Source organism: Amia ocellicauda, chromosome 16 (genome assembly GCF_036373705.1).
Source record: "Amia ocellicauda isolate fAmiCal2 chromosome 16, fAmiCal2.hap1, whole genome shotgun sequence".
Lineage (NCBI taxonomy): Eukaryota > Metazoa > Chordata > Actinopteri > Amiiformes > Amiidae > Amia > Amia ocellicauda.
In genome coordinates, this window is record NC_089865.1 from 17,274,966 (window position 1) to 17,294,852 (window position 19,887).

The 19,887-nt window shown below is 39.2% G+C and overlaps 1 protein-coding gene across 5 annotated transcripts in view; it reads right to left on the reverse strand.

Annotated features, from left to right (window-relative positions):
* Positions 1-1,845: 1,845 nt before the first annotated feature.
* obsl1a (obscurin like cytoskeletal adaptor 1a) overlaps positions 1,846-19,887 on the reverse strand; it is a 47,971-nt gene continuing 29,929 nt past the window's right edge. For 3 of the 5 annotated variants that reach the window (XM_066688406.1, XM_066688404.1, XM_066688402.1), the window contains 14 exons: positions 19,538-19,813; positions 16,142-16,414; positions 14,848-15,123; positions 13,133-13,399; positions 12,641-12,910; positions 11,806-12,072; positions 9,954-10,220; positions 8,432-8,544; positions 7,470-7,623; positions 5,988-6,146; positions 5,569-5,673; positions 4,858-5,124; positions 4,340-4,609; positions 1,846-3,692 (listed from right to left, as the gene is read on the reverse strand). In XM_066688406.1, coding sequence (XP_066544503.1) covers positions 3,688-3,692; positions 4,340-4,609; positions 4,858-5,124; positions 5,569-5,673; positions 5,988-6,146; positions 7,470-7,623; positions 8,432-8,544; positions 9,954-10,220; positions 11,806-12,072; positions 12,641-12,910; positions 13,133-13,399; positions 14,848-15,123; positions 16,142-16,414; positions 19,538-19,813 — 2,969 coding nt within the window. In that variant the 3' untranslated portion in view covers positions 1,846-3,687. The remainder of the gene's footprint in view (positions 3,693-4,339; positions 4,610-4,857; positions 5,125-5,568; positions 5,674-5,987; positions 6,147-7,469; positions 7,624-8,431; positions 8,545-9,953; positions 10,221-11,805; positions 12,073-12,640; positions 12,911-13,132; positions 13,400-14,847; positions 15,124-16,141; positions 16,415-19,537; positions 19,814-19,887) is intronic. The other 2 variants (XM_066688403.1, XM_066688405.1) reach the window with 2 other exon arrangements.

Sequence of the window (19,887 nt, forward strand, 5' to 3'; positions counted from 1 at the left end):
CTTACATTTTCCAGTACTTGAATTTGATTGTCTTCAGATTGCTATTTCATGAAACATTGAGTGTAAGTTGCTCTATAGGTTGTGTTGGAATAAGTTTAATTTTAATTTTTTTTTTTTTTTTTTTAATTCTTGCCAATGCTTGGGATACACTTTTTAACCTTTGTTGGGAAAGGGCTATTAGAGTAAAATATGAGGCTTAACGGTCTTAATAATAGCCACTTCATAATAAAACTGAAAACGTATTCTTTGCAATGTTTGCAGAAAGGGATGCAGCCTCCTGGTGAAGGTACAAAAGGTCACGTCAAAGGCCCAAACTGCGTGTTTCTTGGTATTTTATTATTTTTGTGAATAGCATCGTAAAAAAAAAAAGTTTTAAGTTGAAAACAACGTATGTAAGCTATGTGTTTCCAAGACATAACAATTGCACTTATTTGGCATTCTAATTTAGATTTTACCTCCCCTTCTGCATTGGTTGCGTGTTTGTGTGTGTGAATGTATATTTGTATGTATGTTACACACTGCAAAATTTTTATCCTACAATATTATTTTAGTGTCCAAAATAAGCAATATCTTATTATACCATAGGGTTAATTCTTTATGTGGAACATGGTTCCATACATGCACATTCCATGTTGGTAGAATCTTCTATGTGCAAGAACTTACAATCACCGAATTTTGTATTCTTGTGAATAATGTGCAACTTTATTATATTTGTACAGTTCCTAATCAACAATCAAGCATTTAAAAAAATAACTTGAATACTGTCTGTCTGTTTATATAACTTTGGTCACTCCACTTTACTTACAATGAAATGTTGTGATAAGAAATGGCATGTGAGGGCTGCTACTACAATACTCTTGTTTGCAAACTGCAAGAGTGCCAGGATTGATTTATCCCAAACTTTGGTTAGCCATTCCCTAATGTGTCTGGAAATGTTGGGTGTACATGGAATGCAATGGCATTTTCATATCGCTTGCTCTTTAAATAAAACAGTACTGGGATTCTCTTGTTAATGGAATTAAATTCTTGTTCAAACCTCTTACAATGGAATGTTCTAAACCCAAATGTGTTGGAAATATGAATGAAAGAAACTCAGTATTAATTACAAATTTAGTACTCTAGAAGAAGAACTCAAGACAAATGGAAAATAGCATATCCATGTGCTAATACATTTCAGTAAGCACATACAATCTGTTTTAAATGTGTAAAAATGTTGGAATAGTGGTCATTTGATAGGACTTCCCATTGTATTTGGTTACCAAAGGAGAAACGGAGATGTACTCACACTAGTTGTGTTTAATTATGTGGCCTTCTGCCTTTTACTGTATTTTCTCCTGTATTTAAACACATGCAAATACATATGTGTATGTATGTGTATAGAACTATATATATGAATGTATGTGTATGTTTGTATATATTTGTATGTCTAGATATATACACATGCATACAAACATATACAGTATATACACATACATATATATTATTTGGTAATTGCACAGTAATAAAGCAAACAAGAATTGGCATTAATATATGGTATAATATACTTTGTGATCTGGGAACACTGAGTTTAAATTAAAACAATTGTAACCTAGTTGTGAAAGTTTTTCTTATAATTATTTTACTGTATGGAACATGAATTATCTCATAAATGATATCATACAACCTAATTCCTTGTCTGTGTTTTCAGTTTGTTTAGCTAAACAAAGGAGATATTTGCCTGTTTGAGATCTGAGCTGAACCCAGAATTTTAAAAACTCTCTCTGCAAATCTTCAGTCTTCAGTGTAGAAATCCTGTTCTCAAAGTCAACATGCCAGAACATTGAGTTATAGAAAACATTAGGCAACTTCCTTTTCCTATCCAGCTAGTTTTATTTTAAGAGTTAATCTTCTGAAAACAACAACAAAAAAATGTGCTGATGCTAACTCGCATAACCCTCGAGAAATATGCCGAGGTGAAAGGGGAGGGGTGGAAAGGGCTTGAACAGGAAACCGCTTGAAGGAATTAAAGAAAACAAAAGAAACATTGAATTGACAGTCACTTTCACAAAAGGAAAATATATTTTTCTTTCAATAATAAATTGCATGTTAACGGCCTGTAAATACCATGAATACAAATGGAGTTATTCAGCACTATATTAATATCAAATTTAATATTAAGTAAATAACAGTGCATATTTTTTTACCTCATTTTCATCAGTTAAATCTTGAACATTTAAACCATTTGGCCCAGTGGATTTTATATTATATGTTTCCAACCGGAAAGCCCCTCTCATTTCCAGTAGTCTGGAAGTTACTGTAGCCTTTTGCTGGTTTTGAGAACCCCCTTTTGGAAATCGACCTGGACTGGACAATGACCACAAGAGCCACACCCCCTAAACTGCCTGAACCTTTTGATCAGGGTACCAAGTAGTGGCCAGAGCATAGCTAGAGATCCACGGCCCGTGTTAGCTAACGCCCAGACCCGGGATAAGTGTATTTTGCATTTGATAGTCTGTGCTACAGACCCGAGAGGTGAGGCATTCATCCAAGGTGCCCAGACACACCCATCCCACACCCCGCTCTGCATCGTGATATATGTTGACACATTATGGGTTCTACACTCGGCAACAATGAGTTTATTCATTATGTGAAGCAGTTTGTTACAAAATCTCAGAATACTTCAAAACAATGTATACATTTAACGATTTGGAGCAGTACAGTGATGTATTTGTAGATGGTAAACTGTAAAGACTACATTTTTTTCAACTTCAGACAATTCTTTATGGATCACAAGTCTTCAGTTCTTCCAGTGGGACATTTCAGAGGCTTCCTTTATAATATACATTATTTTTTGTAGTTTGCCATCTTGTATAAGAAGTATTCAAAATTTCATGTTCATTATTTACAATACAGTGCCTTAAAACTATGTAAAATATGAATGTGCATATTCATTTCTTAAAGTAATTGTTCATGCTTTATTACTATTCCGTGTTATGAAATTGAGTATATTCTCAGTGAAGATATACAGTTACAGATAAGATTCATGCCACCTTCATAGTTAGGTATAGATATATAGGTATAAGGTATAGATGGTATAAGGTATAGATGTTATTTTCATATATATACCATCAACCTATTTTTTTCATTTTTTTACATTTTACATCAGATTGATTTAAAAATGATTTGATGTGTATTAAAGAAACCGTTTGGATTTTTACTTAGCAGTATAACAATAATTTCAGGTTTCAGGTTTATACTATACGGAGCTTTGTCTTCTCAAATGAAATACACATTGTTAGGATTTTTATACAAGTGATATTTAGGATTAAATTAACTGGTCCAGTAAGAAAACATGTACAGCTTAGCCTCAAAACTATTTATATCAATGTTATGTTATTTAATTTAAAATTAAATTAACTTCTTTTATCTGTTTATCACTCATCCATTAAATGTTTTTCCTTAATGCTTATGGAACAAATCGTATTTGAAAAATACTTTCATTACAAATTTATTTTCCCCACCACTGCAATCCAGCTTCCACTTGATTTCGAATATGCCTGAAATTATGCATACCATGTTTTCTCCCCCTGCACTCTCCAGCTCGCAAAGAAACATATAAATATATAAATAAATAATCTGTGTTTCACAACAATGGTGATTTCTTCCAGTTTTCAGATGATTCCTCGTTCCTTTCCTGCAAGGACTATATTAACCTGTGTGAGCAAAGAGAATAATAAGTACAAGATAGTTAGTCTTCTTTGATGTTACAGGACATTAAAAAGGTTTTGATTGAGCATTAATTAATTCCTGTATTGGTCTTCACAACTAAATTGAGCAATCAAATGAAATCCCTTTAGAGCAGGGGTTCCCAAAGTGCGGCCCTCGAGGATGTTTGGTGCGGCCCCCCAAAGCCAACCTTCAACCAGCCCTTTTCTGAAGCTTTACTATATTTATATACTTTATGGCAATTTTCTGTTACAAATTGCACATGTAATTTGGGGGAAAATAATAAAATAACAATTCAAGTTAATAAATGTTCCTTAACAGAAATGTATATGAAATAAAATCGGTGGTTATTTTTCTACCGCAGTCCCCCATCCCATGCAACCTCGGGAAATTGGCCCTCCATCACCAGACATTGGGAACCACTACTTTAGAGTAAATGTGTTATTTCACAAACAGGGGACAACTAAAGGACATTTATGGATGCACATACCACAGTCAAGTGTTGGCTTTGGACATTGTAAAATGGTGAACTGTCATGGAGGACCACTGTATGATAATGTGGCAGTTATCAAATATCACAGGCTTCATTCCTACTATTTCTTTGTTAATAGTTAGCAAAGATGAGTCTACTTACTCCTGACATTAAGCTTAGCACTACTCCGGGCTTTGCCAGCAGTAAACTTGACGATCCCACTCATCTCTGTACTGGTCTTCCTCAGGGTGAGTCTGTGCACGGTGCCCAAGTTCTCCAGCCGTGCTTCCCTCCCATGCTGCACGGGCTCCCCATTCAGACTCCAGATGGGCGATTTGATGACCGGGACGGAGACCTCACACTCGAAGCTTGCCTCCTCCGGCGCCGTCACCTCCACGTCCTCCAGGTTCCGGACTATCAGGATTGCCTGCTCTAGATAGAGGAGCAGAAGGAGGAGGAAATCAGTGACGGCAGAGACATAGGTCCTTGACTTAACGGATTTAACGAAAAACAAAAAAAAGGAAAGACGAATGCCAAATTAAACAGGAAATAAACTCAGTACATTATGTGAGCTTTCAGGGAGGAGAATATGAGACAACCCGGGAGTCTGCTGTCTTCTCAAACACATCAGGGGTCAGAGGGGGAAAAATAAGTATGTGAAGGTCACAGCGCTTGCTCACCTTCAACCATCAACCTCGCTGAAGATTGATGCTCCCCAACCTGGACGCTGTAGGTCCCCTCATCCGAAAGCATCACTTGGTGAATGACCAGCTTGCGATAGCAGCCCTCACTGCAGATCTCGAAGCGTTCAGAGGGCAGGATCAAGGTCTCACCCTGATACCAGCGGATACTGGATCGAGGGTTGGACACGGTGCACTCCAGGATTACGCGATGCTTTTCCAGGGCGGTCTTGTCTCTCAGGGGCTTCACTATCGTCACTGGCGGCTCTTTGGAGAAAATAGCAGGAATCAGTGAGTGGGAGCCCTGTAGCACTACAGTCGGATGGGTAAACTCAGGGTTGAGAAGAAGCCCAGAAGAGAAGTATTCATGGTGTGTGTGAGACAAGAAATCAAAACGATGGCATTGTAATTGTTTCGAAAGGCAGAGAATGAAGAGTTGAAAAAAGACAAGACAATGGAGAAAGGTAAATGTGCACCAGAAAGGGAGGTTATATGAGGCAACTCTCAAGTGTAAATGGGTTAATTAGAAAAAGTTAGACAGGAAGTGTCTGGTCCAGTTGATAAAGTCAAACTGTACCCTACACCTACCTGTGTAACTCCCAGTATATAACCTGGTAATCTTAAGAAAGAGTATTTCATTTGTTGTTTCTGACAATATCTACGTGTGGGCAGTTCTGGGATGAGTTCAGTGAGCCTTAAATGTCCTTTTACCTTCCACATCTAGGTTGGCCGTGGATTCAGCCTGTTTGGCAACAAACTTGATTTCTCCGGAGTCATCTGCCTTCACGTTACACATCAGAAGAAAATGTTTGGTCCCTGAAGGGAGTGAATGGAAAGACAGTGCGACCCTTGAGATGCCATATTATACAAAGAGAAATACATAAAGAAAAAATAGAAGCTGACATTCTTTTGGAATTGATTGGTCAATGTGAGTTATGTAGTACATTCATATTTTACGCTCAATTTTATCAAAAACAATTTCACTCAAGTGGCACCCAAGAGCAAATGGATTATTTCCTGGATAGAACACTCATATGTGACGTAACATAAGAAACCTAATGAATAGGCGGTTTATTTTTTAATGACTGCCAAATGATTTCCAATCCAGTACTGAAGTACAGGCAACTCACCTTCCTGTCGAATCTTGATGGTGCTGGTGGGCTTGATTCGCTCTCCATTTTTAAACCACTCCCCTGGCACATCCTCTGATACCTCACACATGAATACAGCATTTTGATCCTCCTCGATGTCCACATCTTCCAGGCCCTGTATTACCTCCACATCCCGCTCTGGGAATTAAAGTGAGAGACTTAGCTAGAGGGTGGTCACAACTGAAGGGCCAGGTACACTTCATTAGTCTTGATGCACAGTTTTGCACAATATCTGGTGTAACACAAAGGTTTAGCTCTTGGGGCAATAGTTGGATCCACAAGACCTTTTGCAAAATTCTTATAAGCGATCCTACAAAATGGAGAGCATTTATAATTCCCATTTTTTTCTGAAAAGTGCAGGACAGAGGAGATATCTGTCCCACAGTTGCTTATTTAAGAAAGTGAATAAAATAAAATAAAATAAACTCATATTTCCCCCCTGAACTAAAGTCCAACTTTACAGTTTTAAGTTCAGTGTTATCTTGACTCCCCCATTGAGGCTGAGATACCTGGGTCCAAGTATCAGACAATGTTTTCTTATGTCTGCTTTTAATACCTGCTTAAATGTTTGTCTGGCTTCTTCATGTTCTTAAATCATAGTGAATTGAGCTGAGCTTTACCATTGTATTGTTTTGCAACACGTGTCTGAGTCTTTCACCAAGTAGCCTGAACTTTGGCAGATTTTGTAAGTCTACCACACTAATTAATTGTATTTCATTAGATTTAAAATGATCCAAAGTGTTGTGCAAGATAACCAATGTAACTAGACACATGGGTACATGGATATATGGGTAGTTCAGCTGCTACTAAGTGTTCTGAACAGTAGGTGGCAGTGTTGCAGAGTTAAAGAATATATATTCACAAATTTAGCCCCTTCCAGATTATTTTATTATTTTGCATACTTTAAAGAAGGTGTATATATAATGCCTCAAGATATTTTGTTTTCCATCTACTACTGTATAGTCTTGCTTATAGGTTTCCTTCTTAAACATGCTGGCCCCTGTCTCTTCAATTTCATTGTTTTTTGTATTTATCTTTTCTATTATGTAAACTTGCTGTAAATCAGGGTACTGCAGTTGCATTTAGAGAAGATTGTTTTACTTGTCATCGAAAATGCAATATAATTATCAATTACAGTCACTGTAAATAGTTATTGTATACAACCTAAAGCAATGATTATAACAACGAGGTTTACTCATTGAGAACCACAAAAATATGTACCTGCTGTGTTAATATTAATTGTTCTGTGGTGGTATGAGTGAGTCATCTTGTATAACATTTGATAGTGTGAGGATAATCCCAAATCATGCGACTTCACTGAATGATTGTTTGTATTGAGATTAATTTAACAGAAAACTGCTTACCCCTTTTGACTGATGGTAAATTATGTTGTGCTGTGAATGTAATTGGGCCTCTGCTTGTGAACCTAATGTTTTACAAAAAAGAAGCAAACACAAATACCATAGACCTCCAGGGCACAGGTCAGGCTGGCATCCCCAGCGTCACAGGTGTAAACCCCTGAATCCATGGTCACACACTTTGTGATCTGGAGGAACCTCTTTCTCCCCATGGAGTAGATGCGATAGTTCTTCCCTGGTTTCAGTTCATTTCCATTCTACAAGGGAAGATTCATATTTAATCCCAATGGAAGCAACCACACTCTATTTGTAATAATTCTGTGCATATATATATACACACACACACATATTCTTGTTCGGTGAAAACAGCTCAAGTAAACAGCACTTCATTTATAAATAAGGTATATATTATTATCATGTTTTATTATGCTTGGTGTCTGCTCTGGCCCACCGTGACCTCATAACATTGCATGTGTGGGGCGGAAGAGAGCTTTGGCGTGAAACTTATCCAGTTGGAAATATGTATGTACAGTCACCTCCATATATGTATGTATGTATGTACAAAATGTATGACAACTGTACTGTGATTTCTTTTCAGACATATGTAACATAATATGGTAGCAGATTATCTCTTGTGGGGGAAAAAGGAAAGTGTGTTGCTTTCTCCTAGCACAGGGTGGGATTTGCAAATTGTGGCTTTTCACTCATTATTTGTATAATTCCACAATTGACTGTGAAACGAACATTTAGTTAGCAGAACTATGCTGTAGTTGAAATGCCATGCTGTAGCTGTTAATACAGCAAATGGTGTTTCTGAATAATTAGAAAAAAGGAAGCTATAGTAAGGATTTGCTCTAAAGCTACAGGAAAGATGTGACATGACTATTTCTTGCCATTTTCATTGTTCTTTCTCAAAATATTAAATTAACCTTTGCCATTTGCAGGCTTAAGTCACATAACATGTTATGATAGAAAGGAAAGGTTACATTAGCATTTTTGCTAAGTGGAAATTATATATTTAGCTGAAGACAGTCCTTTGGCTGCAGCGTTGCCATTTTGTCTTGCCTTGAACCACTTGATGTCCACATTCTGCCTTGACAGCTCGCACTCCAGCGAGACGCCCGAGCCCTCTGCAATCTGCACATCTTCCAGTTTCTTTAAGAACGTCACTGGTGGCTCTGAAGCAATGGAATGGAGAGTTGAGCACACAAAAAGTGAAAATTAACTTTAGATCCATGATTAAAATATGGGAAAACCTCAATATGTACAGTTTGCTTGCATATTCCTTGGGATGTTTTTCTAATGCATCTCAATTTACAAAAAATCTAAAACAAAAAGCATGTCAAGGTCAAGTCAACAAATGCTATAACAAATTGAAGATATCAACTGTTAATGTTTGGACTTCCATACAATTTTAAACATAAATTTATATGAGCTTCAAACACATTCAGATAGACTAAATACATTAGATTTTTTCTGCTGTGGTAAACTTTTTTTACAACACAGGGAACCATTGGGTATTTTTCTGATAATGCTTCTCTAGATATTATTAAATTGTGGTGCTAAACCTACAGGTTTTGATAACATCTATTCTGTATCTGAATTCTTATTGAAGTTTGTTTCTCCCCTTTTTCAGCTAATCTAAGTTCCAGCTTTTTGTTGTTTTTTGCTGTGCAGGGGAGAAATGGTTACCACATCCCAAGTCAGATCCAGCTGTTCTTTATTTGTATAGTTGTGAGTTCAGCTTTGTTTTCTCCTTGGTCCTGATGTAAGCGTTGTTGTTTAAGTACTATTTTTCCCCAATAGTAGATTGCCTTTCTGCAATTAGTGATATATTGTGATGTTAATACTAAACAGTTTATCTTGTGTTGTAAGTTGGTGCCAAGTGTATGTTACTTTAACCTCTCAGACCACTTAATATATCTAAGGAGCTTCACAGTGTCTCCTTAGTAAGTCTCCCAGTAATGTGAACCTTGGTATGAATAATAATTGGCCCATCCCGAAAAATAAGTAAAATAACAGGTTTCCAAATTCCATATTTTATAACGTTTGTTTCCACTGAAAAATTGCACGAGAATTTAATGTTTTCTAGCTTTGTTTTTAGAGATGAGTTTAATTGATGGGTTGTGTGCTTTCAGAGGGGTTTAATTTTAAATATAACATGTGCTCTCAAACAGAAATACAAACAAACCAAAATAGTATTGCAGACCAGTGGGGAGGAGTTGGCATAATCACAACATAGATGTTATTGTATTCATAACTTATTTTTGTAGATGTTATTTGCTTGTGCAATGTAATACGTTCCAAGAAACACACAAACCCAGATTCCATGAATATAGAGAGACATCCCAAGTAAAAATAGTTTGGCTAAATTTAACCATAAACCAAACAGCCTTTTGAAGCAGATGTTCAGAGTAATATCTGAAAGTTCCTTCCTTTAATTTATCACATTAGACCTTAAAGATGTTTTATTCCTGGAGTTGTAACAATCATCTAATCAGGAACAGATAATTACTGCAACAATGGTCAATCATTGGATAATTCATTGAATCCAACAATTGCTGACTTTCCCTGGGCTGATTCTCACCTTTCACCGTAAGCCTGGCTGACATCCTCACGCTCTCTGCACAGAAGGTGATGGTGCCGGTGTCCTCCAGTGTGAGGTTTGGTAGTGTGAGGCTGTGCACTTGCCCGTTGGCACTCACTCGCCAGCGGTTGTTTGGTTTGAGGCGAATGCCGTCCTTCTGCCACACCCCCTTCACGTCTGTGTGGGAGAGCTCGACCTCAAATGAGGCCGTCTCCCGCTCAAAAGTTTCAATATCGGTCAGTCCTTTCCGGATGGAGATTTTTCTAGCTGTGTGGAAATGAAGTGTGAAGAATGAAGTCAGCCTAAGATTTAAGTGATTGAGTTCATTAGATAGTTACTGCAATGTCTCCAGATCACACTTTGTCTGGGAGGCCTTGAAGGACGTGACCGGACAAAGCTGTGGAATTTTCTAAAAGTCAGATGACTAATAAATAATGTTATCTCTGAGTGTCCCTGACATCAATACCTGCCAGGATAAGATACCTCTGCTCATCGAGGCAAGTGCAGGTTTTATATTGAGAGTATATCTTTATTGTTATGGAATTAAAAAGGAGGGGGTGTGTTGTTTTGGGAGTAGGGGAGGAGGCAGTGTGCCGCAGTTTTTTTTTACGTGGAAAAGGTTTTTTTAAAAGATAGACTGAACCTTTAAAAACCTTTTCTGCTACCTTATTTGTTTGATGATAATAGTGTTAGGAGCAGGAGAAACACTTCACTGAAAAGATATGTGTTTATGCAAATAACTTTTAAAACAACTGGTTGGAAAAAAGGGCTGTAGGGTAAAGTACCCCATGAGTTCAAAACACCAAGCCGAGACAATATTTCAAAGGGGATTGAATTGGCGCCTTTTGAAACACAACATTAAACTAAAGAGTGTCTATTGTGAGCAGCATACCACACTTTTGCCTTATTCCCACACAGACAGACGATCCCAGTGGAACTAGTCTGGTTTATTTTTGATACTTGATGACACCACCCTAGATTTTGAAGGCCAGTGCATAAATTTAGCTGCAATGAAAAGAGATCCAAATTCACTGGGGGTGCCAATAACGGTCAAAGAATAGACTTTCCCTTCCCCTCTCACTTCAAAAAAATTGTCATACAAGCTAAAAGGAAAAAAGATGCACAAATACATAATCACAATCACTTACTTAATTTGACAGGTGACCAAATCAATGTTGCATGTCTGAACATAAAATCTAAAATAATACAAAATGCCTCTATAGATTGATGCCAATAGCTCTTGTTTGCATTAGAAGGAGGTCTGGGTAGAAGATAGTCTAGAATGATTTGATTTGCCTTTGCTTGTCAGTGAGGAGAACCTTGACATATGCCTGTCATAATTTTGACAGCCAGAAGAGAGAACAAGTGGTTAATCTGAAGGAAACATCCAGGCTTCAAAACAACTCCCATTCAGCTATAGTAAACTGAATGATTAGAAGCCTGTGGTCTCACTTCATTAGAGAAATACCTTTCGTCTGACAGCTTAGGTCATCTATTGGTCACCTGTTAAGAGCCATCAAGTCATTGGAGTGTGTGTAACAGTACTCTGTACTGTATTGTATTGCTCAACTCACTCAGTCAATTTAATTAAATTACAAACAAACGTTTTCTTTAAACTCTGATCACACTTAACTTATCATACTGATCAGAATGTTTGAATTAAAATCATTATATCTCCAAAACCCCCATGTAAAACAGAACCTTCTTGAAAATCTTAGTTTAAATGATACAAAAAAAATTGTGCTGATTTGCAGAAAACACAGCAAGGTTAGATGTTGCCTTTAAATGTATTTATTTAAACAAAAAGAGGGATGCCTGAGGGAGGGATTGGAAAAAAACATAGGCCACTCACATTCGACATTCAGCTTGCCCTGAGTGCGGTCGTGTAGCGTCTCGCAACGGTAGGTGCCTCGGTCGGAGAAGGTGAGGTTGTGAACCGTTAGGCTGCGTTTTCTGCCGTTCTGCTTCAGGGTGAATTTGGGTCCAGGCTGGATGACCAGGCCCTGCCTCATCCACTGGACCTCCCCACTTTCCAGGCTCACCTCCGCCTCCAGAGTGGCCTCGCTGTGCTCCTCAGCCACCACGGCCTCCAGTTTCTTTGTGAACACCACCTGTGCCTCTGGAAGCCCAAAAGAAAGAATTAGATAGGCCTGTGGCATGACATATTGGTATGTTCTCATACTGAGGTGGGTATTGTTTTCCATACTGCAAAACCACATCGGACTGCGCTTAGATAGAAGTGGCACCTGCAGCTGTCACTTACCAGAGGAATTCTAACGGGAGAAGCTGCTAAGTGCTCTCCGTCACCGGCACCTTTCGAGCAATCTGAAGGTTTCCAAACGGCTCATTATTTATACTTTAAATACGTAGAACGAATGTTAATGAGACATTTAAGCTTGTGGAACACATATCTTAGGGTGTATTCTTAATTGTAAACAATTTGTTTTTAAATCTAATTCTTTAACAGTTGTTGTTGTTGTTGTTGTTGTTTTTTGTCCACAGTAGTCTTGAATTTGACCATTATGCAGACCAGATATCAAATGTGTCATCAAAAAAGGAAACCTTCTTGAAAACATCCAATCCCATAAGTTCAAACGATTTCAAATACTTGTTTTAAATAGGTTTACATCTGACATCCCCCTCCAATCCATTACGAACCTCCAGAAATGCTTTCCTCTGGGACTCACCTTGCACCTTAAGGTTGGCTTTTGATGATACTCCTTCTGCTTCTGCTGTCACTTTGGAGATGTCAGACAATTGGCAGTTCAGGATGTTCAGCATATGGCACAGGCCATTTCTGGACACAATTAACTTCTCATTTGGAATGATGGGTTTGCCATTTCTGTACCACACGAGATCTGCATCCTCTGGTGAGACAACGCACTTAAATGTGGCATCTTCTCCTTCCAATACTGTCACATTGTGCAACTCTGCCACGAACTCCACCACACGAGGCACTGAAAGAGAGGAGGAGAAGGGAAACTTGCTGACATGCAACAACTTTTCATGGGTTTCCATAGCCTGCCTGTATGATATTACCTTCAATTTCAAAAACAAGTCAGAAGTAATTATTTTGATTCTCTTCCACCTGGGTCAACATGTTATTATGATACTATGAAGGCTTCAGTTAATTTCCTTTGTTCTTTAATTTGAGTAACAATGAGTGCGAGTCTCCTTACTCTCCACTGTGATTTGGGCACACGTTCTGTCATCCTTGGATTCACAGGTGTACTCTCCGGAGTCATCCCCCGTTGAGCGGTGAATCGTCAGGGAACGCTCGCGGCCCTCCGCCCTCATGACTAGCCGGCGGCTGGGAATGATCTCCTGGCCATCTTTCAGCCACAGCACATCTCCTTTGGGCTTGCAGAGCTCACAACGCAGTATGATGGTGTCATCCTTGTGGGCGTAAACATCCTCCAGCATCCTCGCGAAGTTCAGTTTCATCTCTAAACCACAAGTTCCAAAGAGAACACAACACAAGTTAGAAGAGCAAACATTTTCTTGGTGTTCAGTGCATTGTGCATGTTTTGGGATCACTAAAGTCTACACAGCACATGCATGTGAGTGTGTTATTTGGTCAGGTGCAGGATTATCAGTGATTGTCCAAGTGCCACTGTAAAACACCTACAGTTTTACAATGTTTCACTACACATCTGCTTTGCACATAGTCATGGTATCATATAATATACACTACATGGCCAAAAGTATGTGAACATCTCATTCCAAAATCATGGGCATTAATATGGCCTTGGTCCCCCCTTTGCTGCTATAACAGCCTCCACTCAGCTGGGAAGGCTTTCCATTAGATGTTGGATGTTACTGTGGGGGATTTGCTTCGATTCAGCCACAAGAGCAATAGTGAGGTTTGGGCACTGATGTTGGGCTATTAGGCCTGGACAGTCGGTGTTCCAATTCATCCCAAAGGTGTTCGATGGGGTTGAGGTCAAGGCTCTGAGCAGTCCAGTCAAGTTCTTCCACACCGATCTCAACAAACCATTTCTGTATGGACCTCACTTTATGCATGTGGGCCAGAATGGTGAAGCAATGGCATCGATCTTGACACCACTCCAGTCGACACTTGGCATTGTGCATGGTGGCTTGTGTGCAGCTGGTTGGCCATGGAAACCCATTTCATGAAGCTCCTGACAGACAATTATTGTGCTGATGTTGCTTCCAGAAGCAGTTTTGAACTCCGTAGTGATTGTTGCAACCGAGGATAGATTATTTTATGCACTACAATCTTCAGCACTTGGTGGTCAGGTTCTGTGAGCTTGTGTGGCCTTCCACTGCGCAGTTGAGCTGTTGTTGCTCTTAGACATTTCCACTTCACAATAACGGCACTTACAGTTGCCTGAGGCAGCCCTAGCAGGGCAGAAATTTGACAAACTGACTTGTTGGAAAGGTGGCATTGTATGACAGTGCCATGTTGAAAGTCACTGAGCTCTTCAGTACGGCCCATTTTACTGCCAATGTTTCTCGAGATTGCATGGCTGTGTGCTTGATTTTATACACCTGTCAGCAATGGGTGTGGCTGAAATAGCCGAGTCCACTAATTATAAGGGGTGTCCACATACTTTTGGCCATGGTGTGTATACTTCTTATATATATCTCCCCCAGAACACAACTGAGTAATGTCTGGATAGTGTTTGCACAGATCCACCACAGTTTGTTTTAATACAACCCCCAGAGGTTATTTGAAAGGATTTGTTTTGCAGTTTCTGCAATATTTTAAAGCTTTTCCAAAAGGTTACTTATTGACCTTCTGGACACCGACTTTGGGATGTTTAATCATTATCGGTATTATTCTGACAAAGGCTTGCTTTAGTGTTGTTCTTACATTTTCAATTCAGTGACACAGGAAAAGTAAAAACCCACACCGTGGTCCTGTACGAACCTTTCACACTAACAACGAATACCATCTCGTCGTCATGTGAGACGCAGGTGTACAGGCCACAGTCCTCCTTATTGGTTTTCTTCACAATAAGGCTGTGAACTCTGCCCTCCACCCTCGTCTCGTACTTCTCACTGTCGGTGATCTGGCTCCGGTGGCGGAACCACTTTACCACGCTCTTCCCGCTCGACACTATTGCCGACATCACCGTACTCTCGTTTTCCATGGAAAACACCTCCTCTGCCTTTTCCTGCTTGCGTTCAAACTTAACTGGAGCAGCTGAAGAGAAACAAGGTAGTAACGGATGCCTGGTTGGGTTTTGAATCAATTTCCTCAAAGACCTGTTGTCATGCACACAGGAGGTAATCCTAGCAAATAACCCCAAATAACAGACAAGCTCTTTTGTAGTTGGATCTATACAGACACGAATAATTCAATTAGTTGGCGCTATTTACATATTTGTATTTTAATGGTGAGCACAATCTCAAAGCCATTCATTTTTTTAAAGTAAATGCATACAATTTAAGGAGAAATAAATCTAATTGACATATCACTGGAATACTTGTTTCCAAATTAAGGAGTTTAATGGTTAATATTATATCTCTCTTCGGCCTCTGTTTAGTGGCTTTCAGCGAGGGACATATTGTTACTGCTGAATATTGTGCACATCGTAAGTGAATAGTGTATAAAAGGTTTGAGAAAACTGTTTCAGAAGCCAATACATCAGTTCGATTTTTTTTAAATATAATTTTATGTTTATATTTTTGTCCCTTTGATCATTCATACTTAATTGATCTTCAATGACTATCTGGTCATTTTATTTTGCATCTTTATATGTATTTTGGGTTTAATTCAGATGTACCATGTTACAAATAAAGGTGCTAGTAAATGTATAACATACTTCAAGAGAAGAAGAGCTCATCGTTTGCTGCTAGGCTCTTTTAAGTTGAGAACAACAACCAAAGGAACTATGGGAATGATTGCGTCATGTACCTGATTTTGTGTTTAATTTTATAGCAGAGCTGCCGATGGGTACCTGTGTCAGTCCCCTTCTGCTTGCTATATCTGACCCAGATTCACTTAATCTTTTGCTGGAACCAAGGTTCACGAGTGAGCTTGCAACTTTGGGTGTTTCATCAACTCTGTTATAAAATAATCGGGAAATCAGGTACATGACACAGTCATTCCCATAGTCCCTCTGGGTGTTATTCTTTTTCAAATAACTGAGGTTGCATACTCAACCTATTATCTTAGAAGGGGTTGGGTTGGGGGGGCTCAGTCTGCTTTTGACCCTCACCTTTAACCTGAAGCGTGAAGTGCATTTCATCAGTGTAGGCATCGCATGTGTACACTCCACTGTCGGACAGCTGCAACTGCTGGATACTGAAGAGTCGCGATTTCCCATCACTGCTGCTACTGAAGCGCTCTCCGCTGACATTCTTCCAGTTCTTCAGCCACTGCACCGGCGCGCTTTCCTTCGACACCCGGGCACACAGCGTGACACTCTCATTTTCCACAACCTGTATGGGCTCTTTGCCATCTTCTTTGTTCAGGAAGGTAATGGGTGGCTCTTCAGAGGGGAAATAAATAAACCGCAAAAAGCGAGGATGATTTCCTGCTCTAAAATCCCACACTTGCTCCCTACATGTAAGCATTAGGCAAGTGCTATGTGAACCAAATCCAACACATTTACCCTTTCTGGCCTATTTCGATACCTAACAGATAACTGAATTGCGGTAATATTATTTTACGATGTTCAGGTTTGTCATTAAATTATAACTTCTGGGGAATAGGGTTTAGTACAGGGGTCCCTAACCTACGGCCACTTATGGAATTTCTGAGCGAATCGCCACTGAAGGAAAGCCTTTCACCGAGGGTGTGCTGGTCATGAAATGCATCATGACAGAAGTGGAGTAAGTATGCCCAGAGGAAAGAGATGTATTTCAAGTGGTGAGTCTCTCAGCTACCACTGTAACCAGGAGGGTAGAGGAGCTAAGTGATCTGCTATCACAGTTATGATGCAAAGCACAAAATGTTGACTCCATTGCTTTGGATGAGAGTACAGTTGCTTGCTGGGCGGGGCTGTGGCAGAGGCGGAATAGGCAATGCTAAGGGCGTCGTCCATCCATAGGGGAGCCCACAGAACTGGCCCTCCCATTAGGCCTATGGCGGCACTTGAATTTGAGGCAGCATTTAGACATTTAGCTGCCTCCCTCCAGTGCCCCTGACGAATGCCGTCAGCCCCCCCTGCTAACGTGAAAGAAACGCCGTCAGCAACCGACCCCCCCCCCACAGAATGTCCCTGGTTGCTTGTTTTATTCGTGGAACTGACGAATCATTCAGTGTTACAGAGGAGCTGACAGTTTTACAAAGTCTGAGGGGCACAACCACAGGAGCTGATATTTTGACAAGTGTTCGCAAAACCCTGCACACTTTCAGTTTAAAGTAGGATCAACTTAAGGCTGTAACTACAGACAGAGCAAGAGACATGACAGGAAACATGCAGGGTTGATGAGAAGAATTAACATGCACTGTGAGTCCTTGGGCATTGCAAACCTATTGGGGTACACTGCATTATCCACCAGCTGGAGAAGCACTGGAATTAGATGAGATTATGAAAGTTGTGGTTTTAACAGTAAACTTAATTCATTCACATGGACTGAACCATCTGCAATTTCAAAGTTACTTGGACGAAGTGAATACTTTGTACAGTGAAATGCCATATCACAGTGACATCAGGTGGCTAAGTCGAAGTTCTGAAGAGATTTATGGAGCTGCACATTGAAATTGATGCATTCATGGCTGAAAAAGGTGGACCTGTGAAAGAAGGTGAGTGGATATGGAAACTTGCATTGCTAACTGATCTCACCCAGCACATAAATTACCTCAACATCAAACTTCAGTTATGTGAAGGGGTTTCAGATAAAGCTGCAGCTATTCCACAGGCAGCTAACTGAGGGCAACCAATAATTGTCCTGAGTGTGGAGCACTGAATCAGAATGGAACCATGGAAACTGAATTCCCCAAGGGCCTAGTGCTACAAAAATATGTGGTGCTACAGGAGCAGTTCTCTGAGAGATCTGGCCACCTTGAGGCTGATTTGCGTTTATTTGAAAACCCATTTGCTGCCACTGTGGATACAGCGCCTGCATCCCTGCAACTGGAATTAATTGATCTACAATCAAACACCACTCTGAAGGACAAGCATAGGGAAGGGAATCTGATCGCATTCTACATGCACCTTTCTGCAGACAATTTCCTACTTTCTGAAAGAAATGGCATGGGGCTTCATAACTAAGTTTTGGAGCATGTACATTTGTGAACAAACATTCTCACATATAAAGCTAACCAAATGAAAAATGCAATCCAGACTATCTGATGGATATCTTCATGCTGGCCTTTGTGTGGCACTCACCAACTTCACTCCTTACATTACCGGATTGGTCAACCAAAAGCAAGCTCAGCAATCTCACTGATTCGAGTCTGGCCCCTGATGGTGAGTACAATTTTTTTATTTGGCCTTATAGTAACAAAGGTTGGGGACCCATGGTCTAGTATACTGCTAAATTATACATCTTTAGTCCCACACACAGATTATCACACTTACACTTTTCACATAAAAGTGACATCAAATGAATCACTTCTGAAATTACTGAAAATTGTTTGTAAACTTTGTTCTTATGTACTCAAACATTAAAGATTGAATTGACATTTCTGTGTGAACTAATTTAATATTCCAATGTGGACCTCAAATAAAGTATTTCCTTTTAAGTAAAAAGGCTTTATTTGCTTCCATCTACACTGCTGTCAAAGATCATTCAAATCAGTATACTTTTCTAATAATTTGTTGTAAATTTTCCTGATCTGGCATCCATGAAGGATATAACCATCAATTCTGACAGGCTGAAGTTGCAATCAAAATGTAACAAAAGATATGTCCAACTAATGTTTAGCTTTTAAATGGATACATGTGTTACAGATATATAACAGCTTGAAAAGATCTAACAAAATAACAATGTGCTCATCCTGATATGTGGATGCATTTAAGTCAATAATTTAATAATTTATTGTCAGATAAAGACATTTCTACATCGCGGTTACCTCAAATGTAAAAATACTTCTACTAGTCACATTTAAGAAATTCAGTAACTTGCATTACATTTTATTTAATACAGTAAAATAAATAAACTTAAAAGAGCTAATTTAAGACTTAATTTTAATCATCCTAAATTAGGTGTAGGTGTGTTGTACAGATGAGGTTCACAAGGTTTCATCCATGCTAATTAAACAGTTTCTTCAGTCTGTATGACTGTATCAACAAATAGCTATACAGTCTTTGACTACTCGGAGCCTCAGTATGCTGTGTTTTTTCTTTTCTTTTTTAACTTTTACAACATTTAAACTTATTTAACTGATTTCTTGTTTACATAGTTTTTTTTCTAATCTATCACATTAATAATGTCATTTTAAACTTTATGCAATATTGCATATCTGTGACTTTTTTGGAAAACTCAAAAAATATATTGCACCAGATATTATAATTTTGTTGTTGCTATTCAGAAAATACATTTTGCCCCATACTATACAACCACTTGGAATGATTTACCTCTGCCTCCCTTACACTGTAACAAATTAAAATTTGTTTAGTTGACATTTCAATCTTGAATTCCAAAGATTCCAAAGCGGGTGTTACCTTGCACCTTCACCATCGTAACCATTTTGTCATCGATGGCATCACAGACGTACTCCCCAGCATCTGAGATGCAGAGGCCAGAGATGACAAGCTGTCGTACTGTGCCCTGGCTCTCAATGCGAGTCCGGGAGTCAGCGTTCAGTAGCTTCTTGTTCCAGTACCACTGGACTGAGGCGCTGGGTCGGGACACTTCACATGTCAAAACAAGATCGTCCCCTGCCACCAGGCTGTGGTGCTCTGGGCTGTCAGAGTTCCCTAGAATGGACACTGGTGGCTCTAGAGAGGGAGATATCTTGTTATTTGCACGCTTCTTGCATTCATACTTACATACAGGCATGTTCCATCATGAC